This window comes from Paramacrobiotus metropolitanus, unplaced genomic scaffold (assembly GCF_019649055.1).
Source record: "Paramacrobiotus metropolitanus isolate TYO unplaced genomic scaffold, Prichtersi_v1.0 Parri_scaffold0000037, whole genome shotgun sequence".
Classification (NCBI taxonomy): domain Eukaryota; kingdom Metazoa; phylum Tardigrada; class Eutardigrada; order Parachela; family Macrobiotidae; genus Paramacrobiotus; species Paramacrobiotus metropolitanus.
In genome coordinates this window covers 961,895-977,104 of record NW_026570257.1, presented here as the reverse complement: position 1 = coordinate 977,104, position 15,210 = coordinate 961,895, and the positions used below count along the sequence as shown (strand labels likewise).

At 40.1% G+C, this 15,210-nt stretch overlaps 3 protein-coding genes across 3 annotated transcripts; all 3 read right to left on the bottom strand.

Moving 5' to 3' along the window:
• Nucleotides 1-3,143: 3,143 nt before the first annotated feature.
• Nucleotides 3,144-6,137, bottom strand: LOC129589846 (gamma-glutamyl hydrolase-like). Its single transcript, XM_055484740.1, has 9 exons — nucleotides 5,830-6,137; nucleotides 5,701-5,742; nucleotides 5,101-5,230; nucleotides 4,869-4,919; nucleotides 4,691-4,775; nucleotides 4,304-4,442; nucleotides 3,852-4,049; nucleotides 3,592-3,714; nucleotides 3,144-3,449 (listed from the first exon to the last, which is right to left on the bottom strand). The coding sequence occupies exons 1-9, from the start codon at nucleotides 5,945-5,947 to the stop codon at nucleotides 3,331-3,333; spliced, it is 1,005 nt and encodes a 334-aa protein (XP_055340715.1). The 5' UTR covers nucleotides 5,948-6,137; the 3' UTR covers nucleotides 3,144-3,330.
• Nucleotides 6,138-6,742: 605 nt separating this feature from the next.
• On the bottom strand, nucleotides 6,743-9,247 carry LOC129589855 (gamma-glutamyl hydrolase-like). Its single transcript, XM_055484750.1, has 9 exons — nucleotides 8,961-9,247; nucleotides 8,846-8,881; nucleotides 8,414-8,540; nucleotides 8,117-8,167; nucleotides 7,902-7,986; nucleotides 7,682-7,823; nucleotides 7,400-7,597; nucleotides 7,162-7,299; nucleotides 6,743-6,986 (listed from the first exon to the last, which is right to left on the bottom strand). Exons 1-9 carry the CDS (start codon nucleotides 9,061-9,063, stop codon nucleotides 6,868-6,870), a joined length of 999 nt encoding a protein of 332 aa, XP_055340725.1. The 5' UTR covers nucleotides 9,064-9,247; the 3' UTR covers nucleotides 6,743-6,867.
• Nucleotides 9,248-9,468: 221 nt separating this feature from the next.
• On the bottom strand, nucleotides 9,469-12,440 carry LOC129589789 (WD repeat-containing protein 13-like). Its single transcript, XM_055484654.1, has 4 exons — nucleotides 11,721-12,440; nucleotides 10,974-11,200; nucleotides 10,541-10,604; nucleotides 9,469-10,468 (listed from the first exon to the last, which is right to left on the bottom strand). The coding sequence occupies exons 1-4, from the start codon at nucleotides 12,115-12,117 to the stop codon at nucleotides 9,672-9,674; spliced, it is 1,485 nt and encodes a 494-aa protein (XP_055340629.1). The 5' UTR covers nucleotides 12,118-12,440; the 3' UTR covers nucleotides 9,469-9,671.
• Nucleotides 12,441-15,210: the final 2,770 nt, after the last annotated feature.

Here is a 15,210-nt window from a genome sequence, read left to right as displayed (position 1 = left end):
TTCGTTGTAACACATTGTAAAACAACCCGTGAATAATCTAAGGAACGCACTACTATCGGCTACTATACATAGGTCGGTCCAGGTTTCGTTACGAGAAAGGGAAATTTTCATGCCAAACCAGACATTCCTAATATATATCGGGCTGTGTATGGTCGGTCGAAAACGAGGTGCCGAGTTCTCTAAACCTCTTCTTGAGGGTTGACCTTTTTCGGATAGATCCAGCTTTAAGGTTGTGCATTAAATTTGTAGTAGGGTAGTACTAATGTGCGGTTTACTTGGTTAACCTAGAACCTGCTAGCACAATGCCTTCTCCATAATTCCGTTTGTTTGCTTTAATGCGTAATCTGGTTTGAGATTCTGTGAATGAGCGAAATGTAACTGAAAGGGCGTACTCGTGCAATTGCCTTGACACAACCGTGCCCATCCAGATCAAGACATGTCATAACCCATCACGTCGTTAAAATTCTGCAACAGCCGATACCATGTTGGCATCTCGCGAAAGTAGCGCTTCTCGATGGTCAGTTTCATAGGATCAGAATTGGTGTGCATCTTTACCGGTGCTAGGGGACGAAAAGGACGGCATCCGATTCAACAACCGTGCTGAAGACTTCATCTCCTTCGTGATATGCGTTTATACCGCTGAATACCGGCAATATGAGGTTGCTTTCCTGGGCCACTGTAGAGGAAAATGGAAGAGTTGTATGTAAACAACCAAAATAATAAAAAGTGTTATTTGGAAAGCATATGGTTCTTATGCCTACATATACTGTAGCGGTATAGTCCTACTCTGTAGTGAAAAATTAAGAAAATTACTGAATCATCATTATATCAATAAGCCACAATTGTTACAGCTCAATGGTAAATTAAATCATACTAAATATTTACGCAGTGGCGGCAGTGCGTCGCAATATCTTCCGATGTGTTCTAATTTATGCTGCTTCATGCAGCGGTTTTTGTGCGCTTCACAAGGATCCAGGAAGAAAATTAAATAAGCAAATTAACTTTAATAATGGCCCACCCGTTGTAAAAACAATTAGTAAGTATAAGATTAAAACTCACAGGCTGCCGGTATGAATCCGCTCCCAATAATGAATGCGAATATGCAAATCATAATGTAGCCGACGTGAAGAATACTGTCATCAGCTTTATTCATGATGGTAATTAGGTGAGTCAATTTAATGCTCTCATGCAAATCAGTGCCGTTTAATAGGCGCTGTAAACAATTACAAGAACAAGCCGAATTTACAGTTGCAGGTATATCACCGAGTGCTGTTTACGCGGAGAATTACATTTTACTCGCAACATACTACTTTCCATCCCATAACATATGCGTTCTCACCAGCTTACATCATTCCTTATCGTTCTGAGTTTGGCAACCATGCCTAGCAGGCGCACCATGTGCAAATTTGCATTTATAATCACACCTAATTACGACAAACAAAAGCTTTTAAGCAGTTTTCGTAATAAACCCATGGCCCTTGGTCTTCTAGACCGGTAACCATTATTATGGATGCAGCGGTTCACAAGTGCGACTACGTTTACGCTTTACACTGCCGCCATTCAGATTTATTTCAGAACACGTTTCTGGTTGTGTTTTGCGGTTAACGGTTGTCAAATGTCGATTAGGACCTTATGTAAAATCTGCACTAACGCGCGGCAAACTGGTCACACCTTGTACGCGTAGTGTAACTTAAGGTGCAACGTCCAACGACAACCACATTGTTTAGTTTAACGAATTCAAACTTGAAGTGTAATCCGACTTCATATATAAAAAGTCTGTTCCTTACACTCTATACTGTCCTTAAATCTTAATTATATGTACATCGGAGAATATGCAGTATCGAAGCCATGTTTGTAATGCCATAACTTCTTTACACACTTTTATGGTTCGAACAAGCAAATATTTGTACGGTCGCGAATCGGATTGCAGCTGTGATTCACCCCATTACCATTGCTGCGCATGATTAATACTTTTTGTATACGTATAACATACCACACGCATAATGTATTTGTAGTCTGTACAAACTATACATCAGCATATGCACAATAATGATTATAGTGTTTACAATATGTATACGTATAACATGTACACACATCAACTTGTCATCAAGGTTGTCGGCGTTGTGCTGCTTGTGCATCGTCGGAATCCGATAAAAGCCGGAACCATGACGGCATTTTGTTCAAAACTTTCGGATTCATGGTCACATGTTTTGTGAGTGCATGGGTGTTGGCGGTGGTTGCCGATAAGGAATGCCGAAGACGGAGTATGCCGGAAGTGACCATCAAAGACATGACTTCTCCTCCATCTTTAAGCGCTGCAGATCCGGGGACATTCGATTGGTTTGGTGGCAGCAAAACTACCAACAAGAAAAAAATTACTTTTCTTTGTTGCAGCGCCGCATAACTGTTCTATTCCCAGCGAACAAAAAAAACGAGCTACACTAGCATAAATTGCGGAAACCTAGGGTAGTGTAAACTTGAACGAATAAATGATAATCGCTGATCAAAGTAATTTAAGCTCGATATTTAATTATGGCTCGATATTTAATTATGATACCTTCCGCTGACACCGTCCAGAGAAACATGACCGGGAAAATCAGTCTGGCGATGAGACCACATCCCATGGTCAATCACAATTTCAGGTAAACCCAACAAAACTATTAGCTGGTGTTAAGCCGTACAAGATTTTGCATTTTTTCAAGCAGTGTGAGTGCTATCACAAACCTGAGAGCCGGTCATGAATCTGGTAGTTTTAGAAGAAAACCGGATATGAATAGAAGGACCGGGCAGGAAGAAACAATGGCATAATGCGTGCGCCTGGCGATAACTTTCTAATCGTTTAATTTCACGCTTGGCAAATTACCGGCGTACAGGTATTACGTGGATGATTAATATGAGATTAATTGGTGGTCATCAATAAATTAATGGTACTCATTAAAATTCAGTAGCGATGACAGACCGGCAAATTGCCGGTTTCACGACAATAGCCGAATCATTATCCAACTGTCAAATGTCAAGAGCAATTAACACTTTGTATTTTGTCATAATGTGGAATATTACGGCAACTACCGCAAGCTTTAGCTGGTCAATACTTTGCGCAATATCAAGTTTGTGCATTAAGCACTTTTTCTTAACTTCCGGCATATTTATTCGTCGATGGTTTTCTGTTATTTTTAAAAATCAGACGTTCTGTACTTAATGGCCGGAAAAAAATAGTGGCTGTGATAGCGACAAATTTCTCTCTGTAAGCAGCAAATTTATGCCTGCTTACAGTAAGGAAGCAATACAAAAGCACAGGTTTAACTAACGCAGAATTGCATTTTGTTTTGGCTACCGAAATAAATAGATTTCATGATACACGGTTCCCGGTGCCGGTGTTGGTGCCCAGTTGTGAATGGAAAATGCATTTTCCTCTTGCTTGCTCGCAAAGCGTTGTCCGTTTTTTCTTGCTGCAGACAAAACTGTGTATTAGTAAACCGCCATAGCGATTTATAGCAAGTATTACTTGCCTGCAAAACTTAATTGGAGTCTGCGATTACGTTATGCTGTTATCGTACACTATTTACAGTCTTAACCTATACAGCATTGTACCTTCGTTAACGAAAAATGTGCCAAAATAGTTGCCAGCCTGTACAGCATGGGTGGAATAGGAACCAGGCTCAAATCCCGGCTTTTCCGGATGAAACTGGACGCCATAGAAAGGATACCGCATATCTGAGAAAATCAATATATTTATTAACAAGACCTTTAATTTTGGTTCATATCTCTGCGTTGAGTACATGTACCTATCAATAATTTCTGAATCCCATAATCAACCGCAAGATTACAACCTGCGCAAGGCGTTAACGTACCTTCAAATACCGCTGAGAAGACAATTCCGTCTCGCGAAACCGAATTACCCAAATTTCTCAGACGGGAGCTCAAACCGGAAAGGGTCATGTTAGTCGGCGTGAGACATTTATGGTGGCTGTTGACCGTTATGGGTTCATTTGCCAGCATGCTGATGATTTCCTTAGGAGCAGCCGAAAATATTTTTGAGGTCTCATAACCTGAACAAGATATTTTCAATCATTGGTATATTCAATGAGAAGAAAGCCATGTAGGTTGTCTACTAGTAGGCAATCGGTACTTATGATATCCTAATACAAACCTGTATTATATGTTTACATTCTGTGTGTTAATTTGCCAGATATTAATATTTTCAGTTTTCAGTTGTCACCATACAAAATCCACATGCAGGATTAGCATAAATATTAGCTGCAGCTCATAATAGTCGCACAATAGTGCACGCAATTAAACGTACCACTCTGAAAACTTATTGGAAGATGGAGTTTCTTTGCGCTGCACGACGCCAGCACATTGCGATTGGCCATTACCACCGTCAGCAGCTCAAATCCCAAGCATGTTCCCCAAATCGGGAAATATGTTGCCAGTTGGTTCATCTAATAAGGTCATCGTATAAGTGTTTATGGCATTTTAATATTGTAATAACGCATGCACAGACTACAGAGTAATTCATTTTGCCGCTCTAATTGACGACTGGTGTTTTCATTAGAACATTAGAACTCAATGCAATGCCCAGTCTACTAAGCTGGGTTCATTTATGTGAAAATAATACTCGAATTATGTGCAGACAGATGCATGTAAAATTGTATATAGATATGACTGGGCTGATATCTTGTGCAAGTACCTTTTCTGCAAGTTCAAAAATTGTTCGACCAGCTGTTGCATATCCTCCCCGGCTCAACGAAACCGCTCCTCCCGGGAATATCACCCTATAGTGCAACGTTGTCGAATTAGCTGCTACTCAAGTACTGAGTAGTGCAAATTGCATTCAAATGTATAGAAGTATAGCAAGTTATAGTTACCCATTGATTTTGCTCATGAGATTTGCATAATAGCTCTCAGGTTGATTTAGTCTGTAAAACAAACCCAACAGTTTACTGGTTGATATTGATGCTAATAAGTGACCTGAATCAAGATCGCACGTAAGTAAATTGTAAATTTGTGTTAATACCATATCACTGCTCGTAATAAATTTCTCAGTCAAATGTTCATGTTTTGTTTTAGGGAAGGAAATAACCAATTCATATATTTTACAGTATTGGCACAACGCGCGCTCCTGCCGTTTCCGCCCATTTCACGTAGGATGCCGCTATAAAGGACGCTGTCCGCTTCACGCCCAGTGTCGACTGCATCTTCTTCGAAACAACCGATTCGGCCAATATTCCTGTTGACAAGGTTGCATAATCAGTAAAACAATATTCGGAGACCATGGTAAATTACAGATTCAAATAAGAAAATCAAAGAACAAACGCCCGAGATACAGGTTTCCGACGTAGTATGTACACGTACGCAACTACTGTATATGCCGCAAAGACACGGTTGCAGAGATAAACACACACGCGTAATGCATTTGATGTGTATAATCCTAATCCTTTTTTTTATCGTTTGCACTTGAAAAGCCGAACAAATAATACGAAAATTGCGGCTACACTATAATTAACCGTACTTCTAGCCATTTCTGGTTGCATGGCATATCAATTAAATACAAAAGTTAAACGGTATTAAAAAATTAATAGAATAGTCATTCTTTAAATTTAAGCCGAATACCGTTCCATAAAAATGTCTAACCGTTTCAAAAACTTTAGTTACATAAAAAACTACGTATTCTATTAACACTCTTAGCTCTTGTCGTACCGATAACAGGAGCGTCACGGGATGCTTGGGATACAGCGGATCCTGAAAAGGAGTGCATTCAAGAATTATTCAGTAACAAGTAAAATCAAACTGATCACAGTCACGTGCCGTTCTAGCGATTGCACTTACTTTCGTCGGGAGTGACATCTGCATGACCTCGATGTAAGATAGTAATAAGAACTATCGCGACAATAGCGATTACTTCCGCAATATTTGAATATGGACGCTGACCAATTTTTAGAAACATGGTTAACTTTAACCAACCGGAAGTAAACTCCCGAATTTCGACGGCCGAGAAAACCACAGACAGCTTGCTTAGAAGTGGTCCGGGATTCTACACGGAACCCGTTCTGCTTTAAGCAAAATGACCGGTCGGAATAAAAGTTTTCCGTTTCACGAAAACCGACATCCGGGAAACTTAACAAAGTGTTCGGCGGTTCCATATTTGCCATAACTGATGATGTTTTCACATTTAGTCGCGTGTCTCTGTTTAGCAATATGCTAAGCTGTCAGCTAAAACTACTCATTGCAAAGGAGATTTCAGGGACATCTTCACTGAGAAACTGGTTTCCTAAGCCAGACTTTCGTGCACATAAGCAAAATTTGTAAAGGGCGATCAAGTTGCGTACTCGTATAATTGTCTCAGTGAGTCTTATATCTACAGATATTTTTCTTTTCCCCAGCGCGAACATTTCCACGCAGCATGCTGCAGAAAGAAGCTGACATTCATACCTATCAATCTCTTTTAAATGACAAATGTAAAACATCACGCTAAGATGTAATAAGTAGTTTTTATCTACCGCGAATTTGTATCGCGAATTTTCAATATACCAGCATTAGAAGACTGCATTTTAAAAGATTTAAATATGTATTAAAGAAAACAACAATTAAATTTCCTCATTAGAGTTGTACATTAATCGCATTGTTATTAGCTGTGCATTATTAATTTTGTTCGTACGATTTGTATGTTATTAGGGTATGTCGTTATACATTATATTTTGAAAACTGCAGAACCGGATGGATACGGAAAGTGTTTCTGCGATTGCCGCACTGATTATTTATAAACGCAGCCAAACGTATATCTTTAGATACGTAAAAAATTGTAACTAATCAAGCACCCAAGACATCGTAAAATCTTCTCGCTAACGTTCAAAATACTAGAACAGTTCAGTTGAAAACATAGATTTCATCGTAGATGGTTCCTCTGGCGGGAATTGGTTTATAGCTGTGGATAGAATATTTATCCTCTTCTTCCTTATTGGCGAAGCGCTGCTTGTTCTTCTTTGCTGTAAAGTAAGGCCCAAGTTCATATATAACGGAAAGTGATTAACTGACTTCCTTACTTACTTAAGTCACTCGATATATGAGCCATTTCTTTACAAAATCGAGTTAAGTAAAGCGTTAATGTTCTGGAACGATATACATATCTACAGAGTATATGCACATGTATCTAAAGGTTACCTTCAGAAACCAGGAAATTTGCAAAATATTGGCCGGCCTGGACAGCATGCGCTGCAAAGGCTCCCGCTGATGGATGATGACTTTCAAACTGGGGCTTCTCCGAATGAAACTGAACGCCATAGAAAGGATATCGAGAATCTGGAAAGTATTTTCAGTAAATTTTTAACAGTACGGCACAGTAAGATACCGCATATCCTGTTTTCTGCAGATTTTAGAAAGCAGGCCAGTGGTTTCGTACCTTCCACCATTGCCACGAAAACAACGTTATCCTGGGAAACTGAAGTCGCTAAGATGTTCATCTTGGTGTTAAGACCATTGGCCGTGAAATTAGTCGGAGCCAGGCATTTCTTGTGGTTGTTGGCGGTGATGGGCTCTTTGGCCAACATACTGAGGATGTCGGTCGAGGCACTGGCCAACATTTTTGAGGTTTTATATCCTGGAAAATCCATTAAATAACACTGCGCATTGTACACTGTAGAAATTAGCATTCTTTCCGCAGTAGTTAATTACACGTACGTACCATTTTGAAAGGACACCGGTAAACTGATATTTTCTGCACTGCATGAGCCCAGAATATTCCCCCGATCAGCTGTGAACGTACTGAGCAGTTCGAATCCTAAACAGGTGCCCCAAATGGGAAAATAATTGCCTTGCTGGTTCATCTGAAAAACAACTACGTTTAAGGCTTTAAGGCAATCTTCAGGAGACAAATGAAAAAATCCAGTTTCTGCAGATCTTACCGTCTGTGCAGTGCCATAGAGAACCTTTCCCGCTTTCGCATATCCACCCAGATGTAACGATGCCGCACCTCCAGGAAACACGAGGCTGCATACACAAAGTGCCGATTACTTCGTAGTCTTATAGAAAAGAACATGTGCCAGTATCTTTGCATGCCGCACTGTCAAAAATACTAACAAGTACGCTTTGCAATAGTAAAAATATAAAACATACGTACCCGTTCAATTTAGAGATCAGGTTATTGTAATAACTATCCGGTTGATTGAGACTGAAAAGTAAATTATGATTAACGATTCCTTCGCTTCATTAGTACCGTTTCATCATGCTGTCCTTAATGTCTTGTATACAATTTATGTGCGGTATTTACAGAGTTTATAAAGTGGCATACAATGCACCCGACATTCGGGTAATATCTATATTCGTAGTGAAAGAACGTACGAAACATCTACGGTGCAGTACGGTATTTTTACTGTTTTAAGTAAAAGCAAGTACGAGTATACAAATTTCCACTGACGTAATGGGTACTGCACGACCTCCGCCACTTTCAATCCATTTTATGTACGAAGCGGTTATGAAAGACGATGTATTGGATGTAGCAAATTTTTGCATAGACTCCGACGTTATTTCTTCCGCCAGGACTCCTGTAATAAGGAAGTAAGAACTTTTATCAATATGCTATAATAAGAGAAGTGTCCGATTGAGTCAGCATAGCCGAAATATTTATATCTATACCAGTATTGTACAATACTTTACATATCTATATAGATATAGGATACGTAGATGCATATTGCGTACTCTATACAGCGCGAATACAGCGTTCGGGTTTGTACGAGAGTAATGAATTAAGGTTACTGCGCATTTTGAGAAAATAAAATATTTGTATATATCCTTAAAATACATGTGAAAATATCTTTGCAGTTCGTTTTTGACAGGACAGTCCACTTACCAATAATGGGCCCGGAAGTGGGAACCGGAACGGAACCTGATAAGAAACGAATGTCATTTCGGTTTTATGACACAACTCACAAATTACAAAATATGCGGATTGTCACATTACGTACTTCCGGTGGTTGTGGCAGCCGCGCCGAGGCCCGAAACCATCAACAAAATCAATGCAAAAAGTATATAAAACGGTGAAAATGATGATGTGCTTCCAGGCGACATTTTGCAAGCTTTAAAATTCAAGGTTTCTGAAAACCAGATTAAACTGCTCAGATAAAAACATCAACGCCAAAACCGCACTGCAAGAGTTGCGATGCTGGAACGAGCTCTTATACTAACAAAAAATCTAGCACCTCTAATAATGTTTTTAATCTCCACAATGCGAAGGAGTGAATGATCGAGCGGTGAACCAGACGCAATTCTGCTGCGAAAAGAATCCAGAATGCCGATATTTCCCTGACTAATCAAAAAACGAAGCAGCAAAACGCTGCCATTAAGTGGGCAATTTGCATTGTCATGAATAACGATATGAATACTTCGAAGTACCATTATTTCAGCCGAAGCAGCAACTATACAAATCACGCAAGTACAGCGAGTGTCTTCGTTTTTTTGTCGGTCGACGAGAATTTCAACGGGAGCCCACTGACGAATGCCGTCAACACAATTTCATCACATGTTCAAATTATTTAATTTCCGTCTGTACACCACCGCGATTCCGTTCCAAGTTAACATAAAAAATTCCCATTATACCCATCACATTCATGCAGCAGATCTATAAGAATCCCATCAACCGGACAGTGTCCGAATAAATAATTTTAAAAAATTCCTTTTCAGTAATTTCCAGCCTTGTTAACCCGCTTCCAGATGATAACGATCCCATTGGCGTCACAACTGGCCAGCAGACTCTCATCCAGATTAAAACACACATCCAGCACGGCGGCCGAGTGTCCCTGCAGTTCATTGACGCAGGCCTTACTCACCGGCTTATCCGCATCGTACACCATCACCCGTCCGTCCTCACTCCCGCTGACCACCACCCCCTGCCCGGCCGCCGAGCCCCGCGCGCAAAACGACGAGCGAATCCGGAACTTCTTCTGTCGAATGATAAACCTCCGTTTCAAGATCAACTGCTGCCTCCTTAAATCCGCTTCCTTAATCTGAAAGAGCAGCAGCGCATTCCCGGAACAATTCAACAACAGCAGCGGGGTCTTCCCGGGGAGTTTCTCATCCCCGCGATCCAGGGGACCTCGCTGGGCGGCGGTCGTCAGCGCGCTGATGCTGGTGATGGCCACGTTCTTTGAGGATAGGTGGATCTGTTTGATGAGGATGAATTTGGAGGAGAGAACGTCGAAGAGGAAGGAGAAGAGCGTGGCGTTGTCGTTGCCGATCCACAGGATGCTGGAGACGGCGTCGAAGCACATACACAGAACCCGGCCGTTGGTCTTCACCAGCGACTCGGAGAGGAACTTCCCCGTGGACACGTTGAGCACCTGCAGGAAACCGCGCTCGTTGCCGGTGACGACAAAGTTGTTATTGCGCGGATGAAAGGTGCAGGAGAGGATGCCGCAGCGGAAGTGGTCGTGCACGGTGCGCAGACAGGTAGCGTTGTAGGTGTCCCATAAACGAACTACAAAGGATGAAAAATCATCCAGCTCCAATGATCAGCATTTGCTACGAGAGAGAGAGAAATGTGCAGTACCTGAACCGTCCAAACTACAGGAAACGATGAGATCACCGGATGTACCCCATGAGAAATCAGTCACCTAAAAACGTTTTTAAGAATTACCAAAAATGCGATGCGAATGCGAGCGAAAATGCCAAAAATGAGAATCACCAAAAATGCGAGTCATTATGTTTAAGTTTTTTAATTTTATAAAAATCGCTAAGGCGTAAGTTTAGGCATTCGTGGTATGTACAGTAAAACGGCTATGTACGAGTACATTCAAATCCGCAGCTAATAACTTTCAGTTTGAGATTGGTTTCGGTTTCAGACTTTCAGATTTTTCATTGCACAAAAATTAAACTGCAATAAGTATGTGTCCTAAAACAGTAAGTACTCTTATAACTTACAGTGTATCAGCAAAATGGCCTTTGTATTAGCGAATTTCGAAATCACCGTTGTAATTTTCTACCTCATCGGTGTGGCCTTTTAGCAGCTGGATGGAGTATGGAGATTCTCCCTCGGCGTAACTGGGTAATAGCATAATTACAGACAACATGCCATCAGCCGAACAGCAAGCCAAACGGTGTTTATCGTCCCCGGCGAATCGCACGGAACCAACGGCCTTCTTGTGCTGATCGAAGATGTGCTGCACACCGGAAAACGCATAGGTTTCCGCGGACTTCTTCGGAGCAGCAACTATAAAAGCATAAAAAAAATGCAATAATCTGAGTTATGCGATGCCAGAATAAACGAACGATAACTACAGTTGCAATTGTGCAATAACTCAATGCATTCTTGTGTTAGTACTCATTACAGTACATTTGCAGCAAACAATTTCAATTTTTCGTGCAAACGAAAAACGACCGCTTCGCTTTAACAACAGCAGAAACGAAAATCGGCAAACCATTGGTTAAATTATACACTGTACAACCAAAAAAATTCTTATTAGCTGTATTTCGCATAAACTGATTGCACCTCCAGTAAACGTAAACAAATTGCCAAACTTTGGCAAATATGTACATAATACTTACATACTACGATCAAAATTAATATCAACGAGCACCGATGTGAGTGAAATTGTGTATCACACCGACCATGGAAAAAAAAGAACGATTTAAAATTAACCAACCACAATCTACGAGTCCACTATACCCACATGGCACATCTGGCCCACTGGTTACAAAACTTTGACTAATTTACAAGTACAAAATCTTACCAGCAGCCGTGGTAAAATTGGCCGAATGCACGGTGTTCTCCTCATCGGACCCGTCCTCCGGCAGACGACTGTTGATGGTGGAGCGACTGATACTGCGACAGCGACTGTTCTTCCCCGACGAGCCAAACACACTGCGGTTGTCCATCTGCGATCCGTACTTTTTCGCCAGCAGGGCCAGCCGTGTGTGCAGGTAGGTTTTGCGACTGTCCCGCACTTCGTCGGGTGTCAGACTGCTGGCCGCAGCGCCCGACACCATCTGGCCATCGCTCTTGAACACCTGCCGCAGCAGTTGACTGCGCCGTCGAATGTATAAGGTGCGAAACTGCGGATCCTGTGGGAGACGATGCAGGCTGTAGCGGGCATCGACGGCCACGATCTGCTGGAAGGAGATCGACATGGCGCCAGTCAATTCATCGGTGAGCTATCCCAAAGTTATAGCAACATCCAGAGTCCAGACACAGATTCACGACTAAAAGCTTAAAAAGCCCTCAAATGTGACGAGATTCACTTTTCTCGGCATTCTTTACGATCATTCTACTGAAGTAGTTATAAAACTGATACACCACATTTTACAAAACGTTACTGATGAAAGTTGAAAGGTGGGGTGCTAAGGAGTCAAGGATAAGGAAGCAAAATCACATAAAATACCACAAACTGTTTGAAAAATCTAAAAAATGCGATAAAAGCAAACGCAGCACGTCGTTGCAACTTGCAAGCAAATCATAGAAATCAGCTGCCACAGCGGTGGACGGAGCGTGTAGCGGTGACGTCAGTACAATAAGATCAAAATACTGCATACATAGAAGTTTATGGAATTCCGAATGGCCGGGAGTTTTGTTGATGTTTGCTGTTTGATTTAGAAAGTTTGATCAAAGATCAATGATTACAAGACAATGAATTTGGATAGTTTGATTTAAAACCATTGATTTTCAGATCAGTGATTTTCAGTCAATGATTATGAATCAATGATTTTCGGACACCACGATTTAAAATCAGTGATTTTCAGATCAGTGATTTTCAGTCAATGATTATGAATCAATGATTTTCGAACACCATGATTTGAAATCAGTGAATTTCAGAACAGTGATTGAAAATGACTGACTTAAATGTCTTGATTTTGGATCACTGAATACAATTCACTGGCGATTCACTGGCGATTGTATTAAATCAATAATTAGTTAAAGACTGACCTGCAATCATTGATTGCCATTCATTGGCTTGCCATCAGTGATTTTCAATACGTAACCGTCCCCGCGTGCAATGGAAACCCGCTATTCAGACTTGGAAAAGTTTTCACGCTTTACAAGTTCCAATTCCTATCTACCGATTCCAGTAAATATACTCCAGTAAAAAGGTTTAGAAATCATTTAGAGTGATGTACACAAATAATGATAAGTTGCAGTACTTCAGATTTTTAATTATTCGATGAAAAATGCGAAAAACAAGTAAAAACAAAGTTCTGTATATCATCATAAATTCTGTTATGCTGTAAAAGAAGATAAGGATGGCATTCTATGCAAGCGAGATAAGATATGGGCTCCAGTGATCCGGTCACGAAAAACATAAAGCTTTTACTCCAGGCAACACATTAACGGGTACTCCAGGATGTACATTAAGTAATACTGACCAGTGATAGCTGAACATTAAGCTGTACTACAGTCTTTCCCACTAACTAAACTTACAAGCTAAATACTTCCACTGAGTTATTCGCACACATACAAGACGCATATCGTTTTATAGAGAAAAATTAGCTTTGTTAAGCAGTATTTTTTATAGCGGGGTGGTTTTTATTCTTATCGTTTAAAAAAATGTGAAGTTAGTATTGCAAATCGTCCAGTGACGCGTCTGTGCGCACTTCAAAGACGCCACCCATCACGCATCCGAAATACTGACATTCGGTGAAAACTGAGCGCTGGCCTGCCTGTACGACATTTGGCAATAAAGAATCTTTTATTTGCTTTAGTTTTGAGTTTACAAAGAGTTCACAAAATAGATTGTTGATATTGTCATGTGCATTTAAGGTTCAAAATCGTCGAATCTAGATTTGGAACCTTCAGAACACAAACAAAAATTACATCGCGTTCAAGTATTTAGTGCTCAGAATCTGCAGCGTACTCTGTACCAGCTCCCACTGAATCCGGATATGATCAGACGAGCTAATAACCACGCGATGCAGCATGCCCGCAATCAGCGCTGCAGAAGATCGGTATCTCCGATGCGTGATGGGCGGCATCTTTGAAGTGCGCACAGACACGTCACTGGACGAAATGCTATACTTACTTAACATGTTTTTTAAACGATAAAAATAGAAACCAACCCACTACAAAAAATCCTACTTAACAAAGCTAATTTTTTTCTATAAAACGATATGCGTCTGGTATGTGTGAGAATAACTCAATGGAGTATTTAGCTTGTTAGTGCAGCACAGGTAGAACTACAGGCCTTACATAAGGTCATACTACAGGCTATACTACGAGCTGTACTACAGGCGGTTCATTAGGCAAACTAGTTCTGTACACGCCGGAGTATAGTTAAAATGCAGAAGATATTAGTTAAGCATATTGAATATTTTTGTAATTATAGTTAATCACATCAGAAGTAATTTGAGGCGTAAAAATTAAACCCGGTAAACTGGAAGCATGGATATATATTTGATACGCAAGACAAAGTTATTAATGAATTTTAGCAGTGCATCGAGCCGAATTAACAAATTCAAAAAAGCAGAGACGCGGACAATCTGCAGCTTTCAGTTAAAAAAAAACACTTTTGTCTTTAGTTTTGCAAACAAAATGTTAATAGGGTGACTTATATTTCACTCAAAAAAGTATTTAAGAATTCAGATGCATTACGTTAAACAAATCAACAATCATTGCGATGTGCTGCCTAAATTTTTTAATATCTTAAATTCTGTGTGCTATTACGCTATAATTATTTTTCTGATGTGATAAAGTACAATTAAGAAAAATATTCGGGATGCTTAGCTGATATCTTGTGTCTTTAGCAATACCATTAGCATTATTTATCGTACTGCCAGCAGTACATCTCAATGTACGACCTGTAGTAAAATGTTTGTTTTCTATGATTCGGATACATGTGTTGCTTTCGTATTTGTCTAGAATGTTGTCAAATTTTCTTGCACAGCATAACAAAATTTATCAATATATACTGAACGGAGTTTTTCTTCGTTTTTCAAAAAATAAGTAAAAATCTATGTGCACGTATAGTCATCATTTCTTATGTACATTACTACAAAAGGATTTATAAGCCTTCTAAGTTAAGATGTTCAACTGATATACTTATTGTTTTTCGTCGATTTTCAGTTTGCCAGTTAATGGAAAATGTAAAAGCAATTGTGGCTGTAATTTCATCTCTGCTAATGAAATGTCAAGTTCTTATCCAGAAGAAAATGTATTATTTCGATATTATTTTAGTTGAATGTCACACGTAATACATCATTATAAATGCTAGAATTAAAGCTGCCCTAGCAATT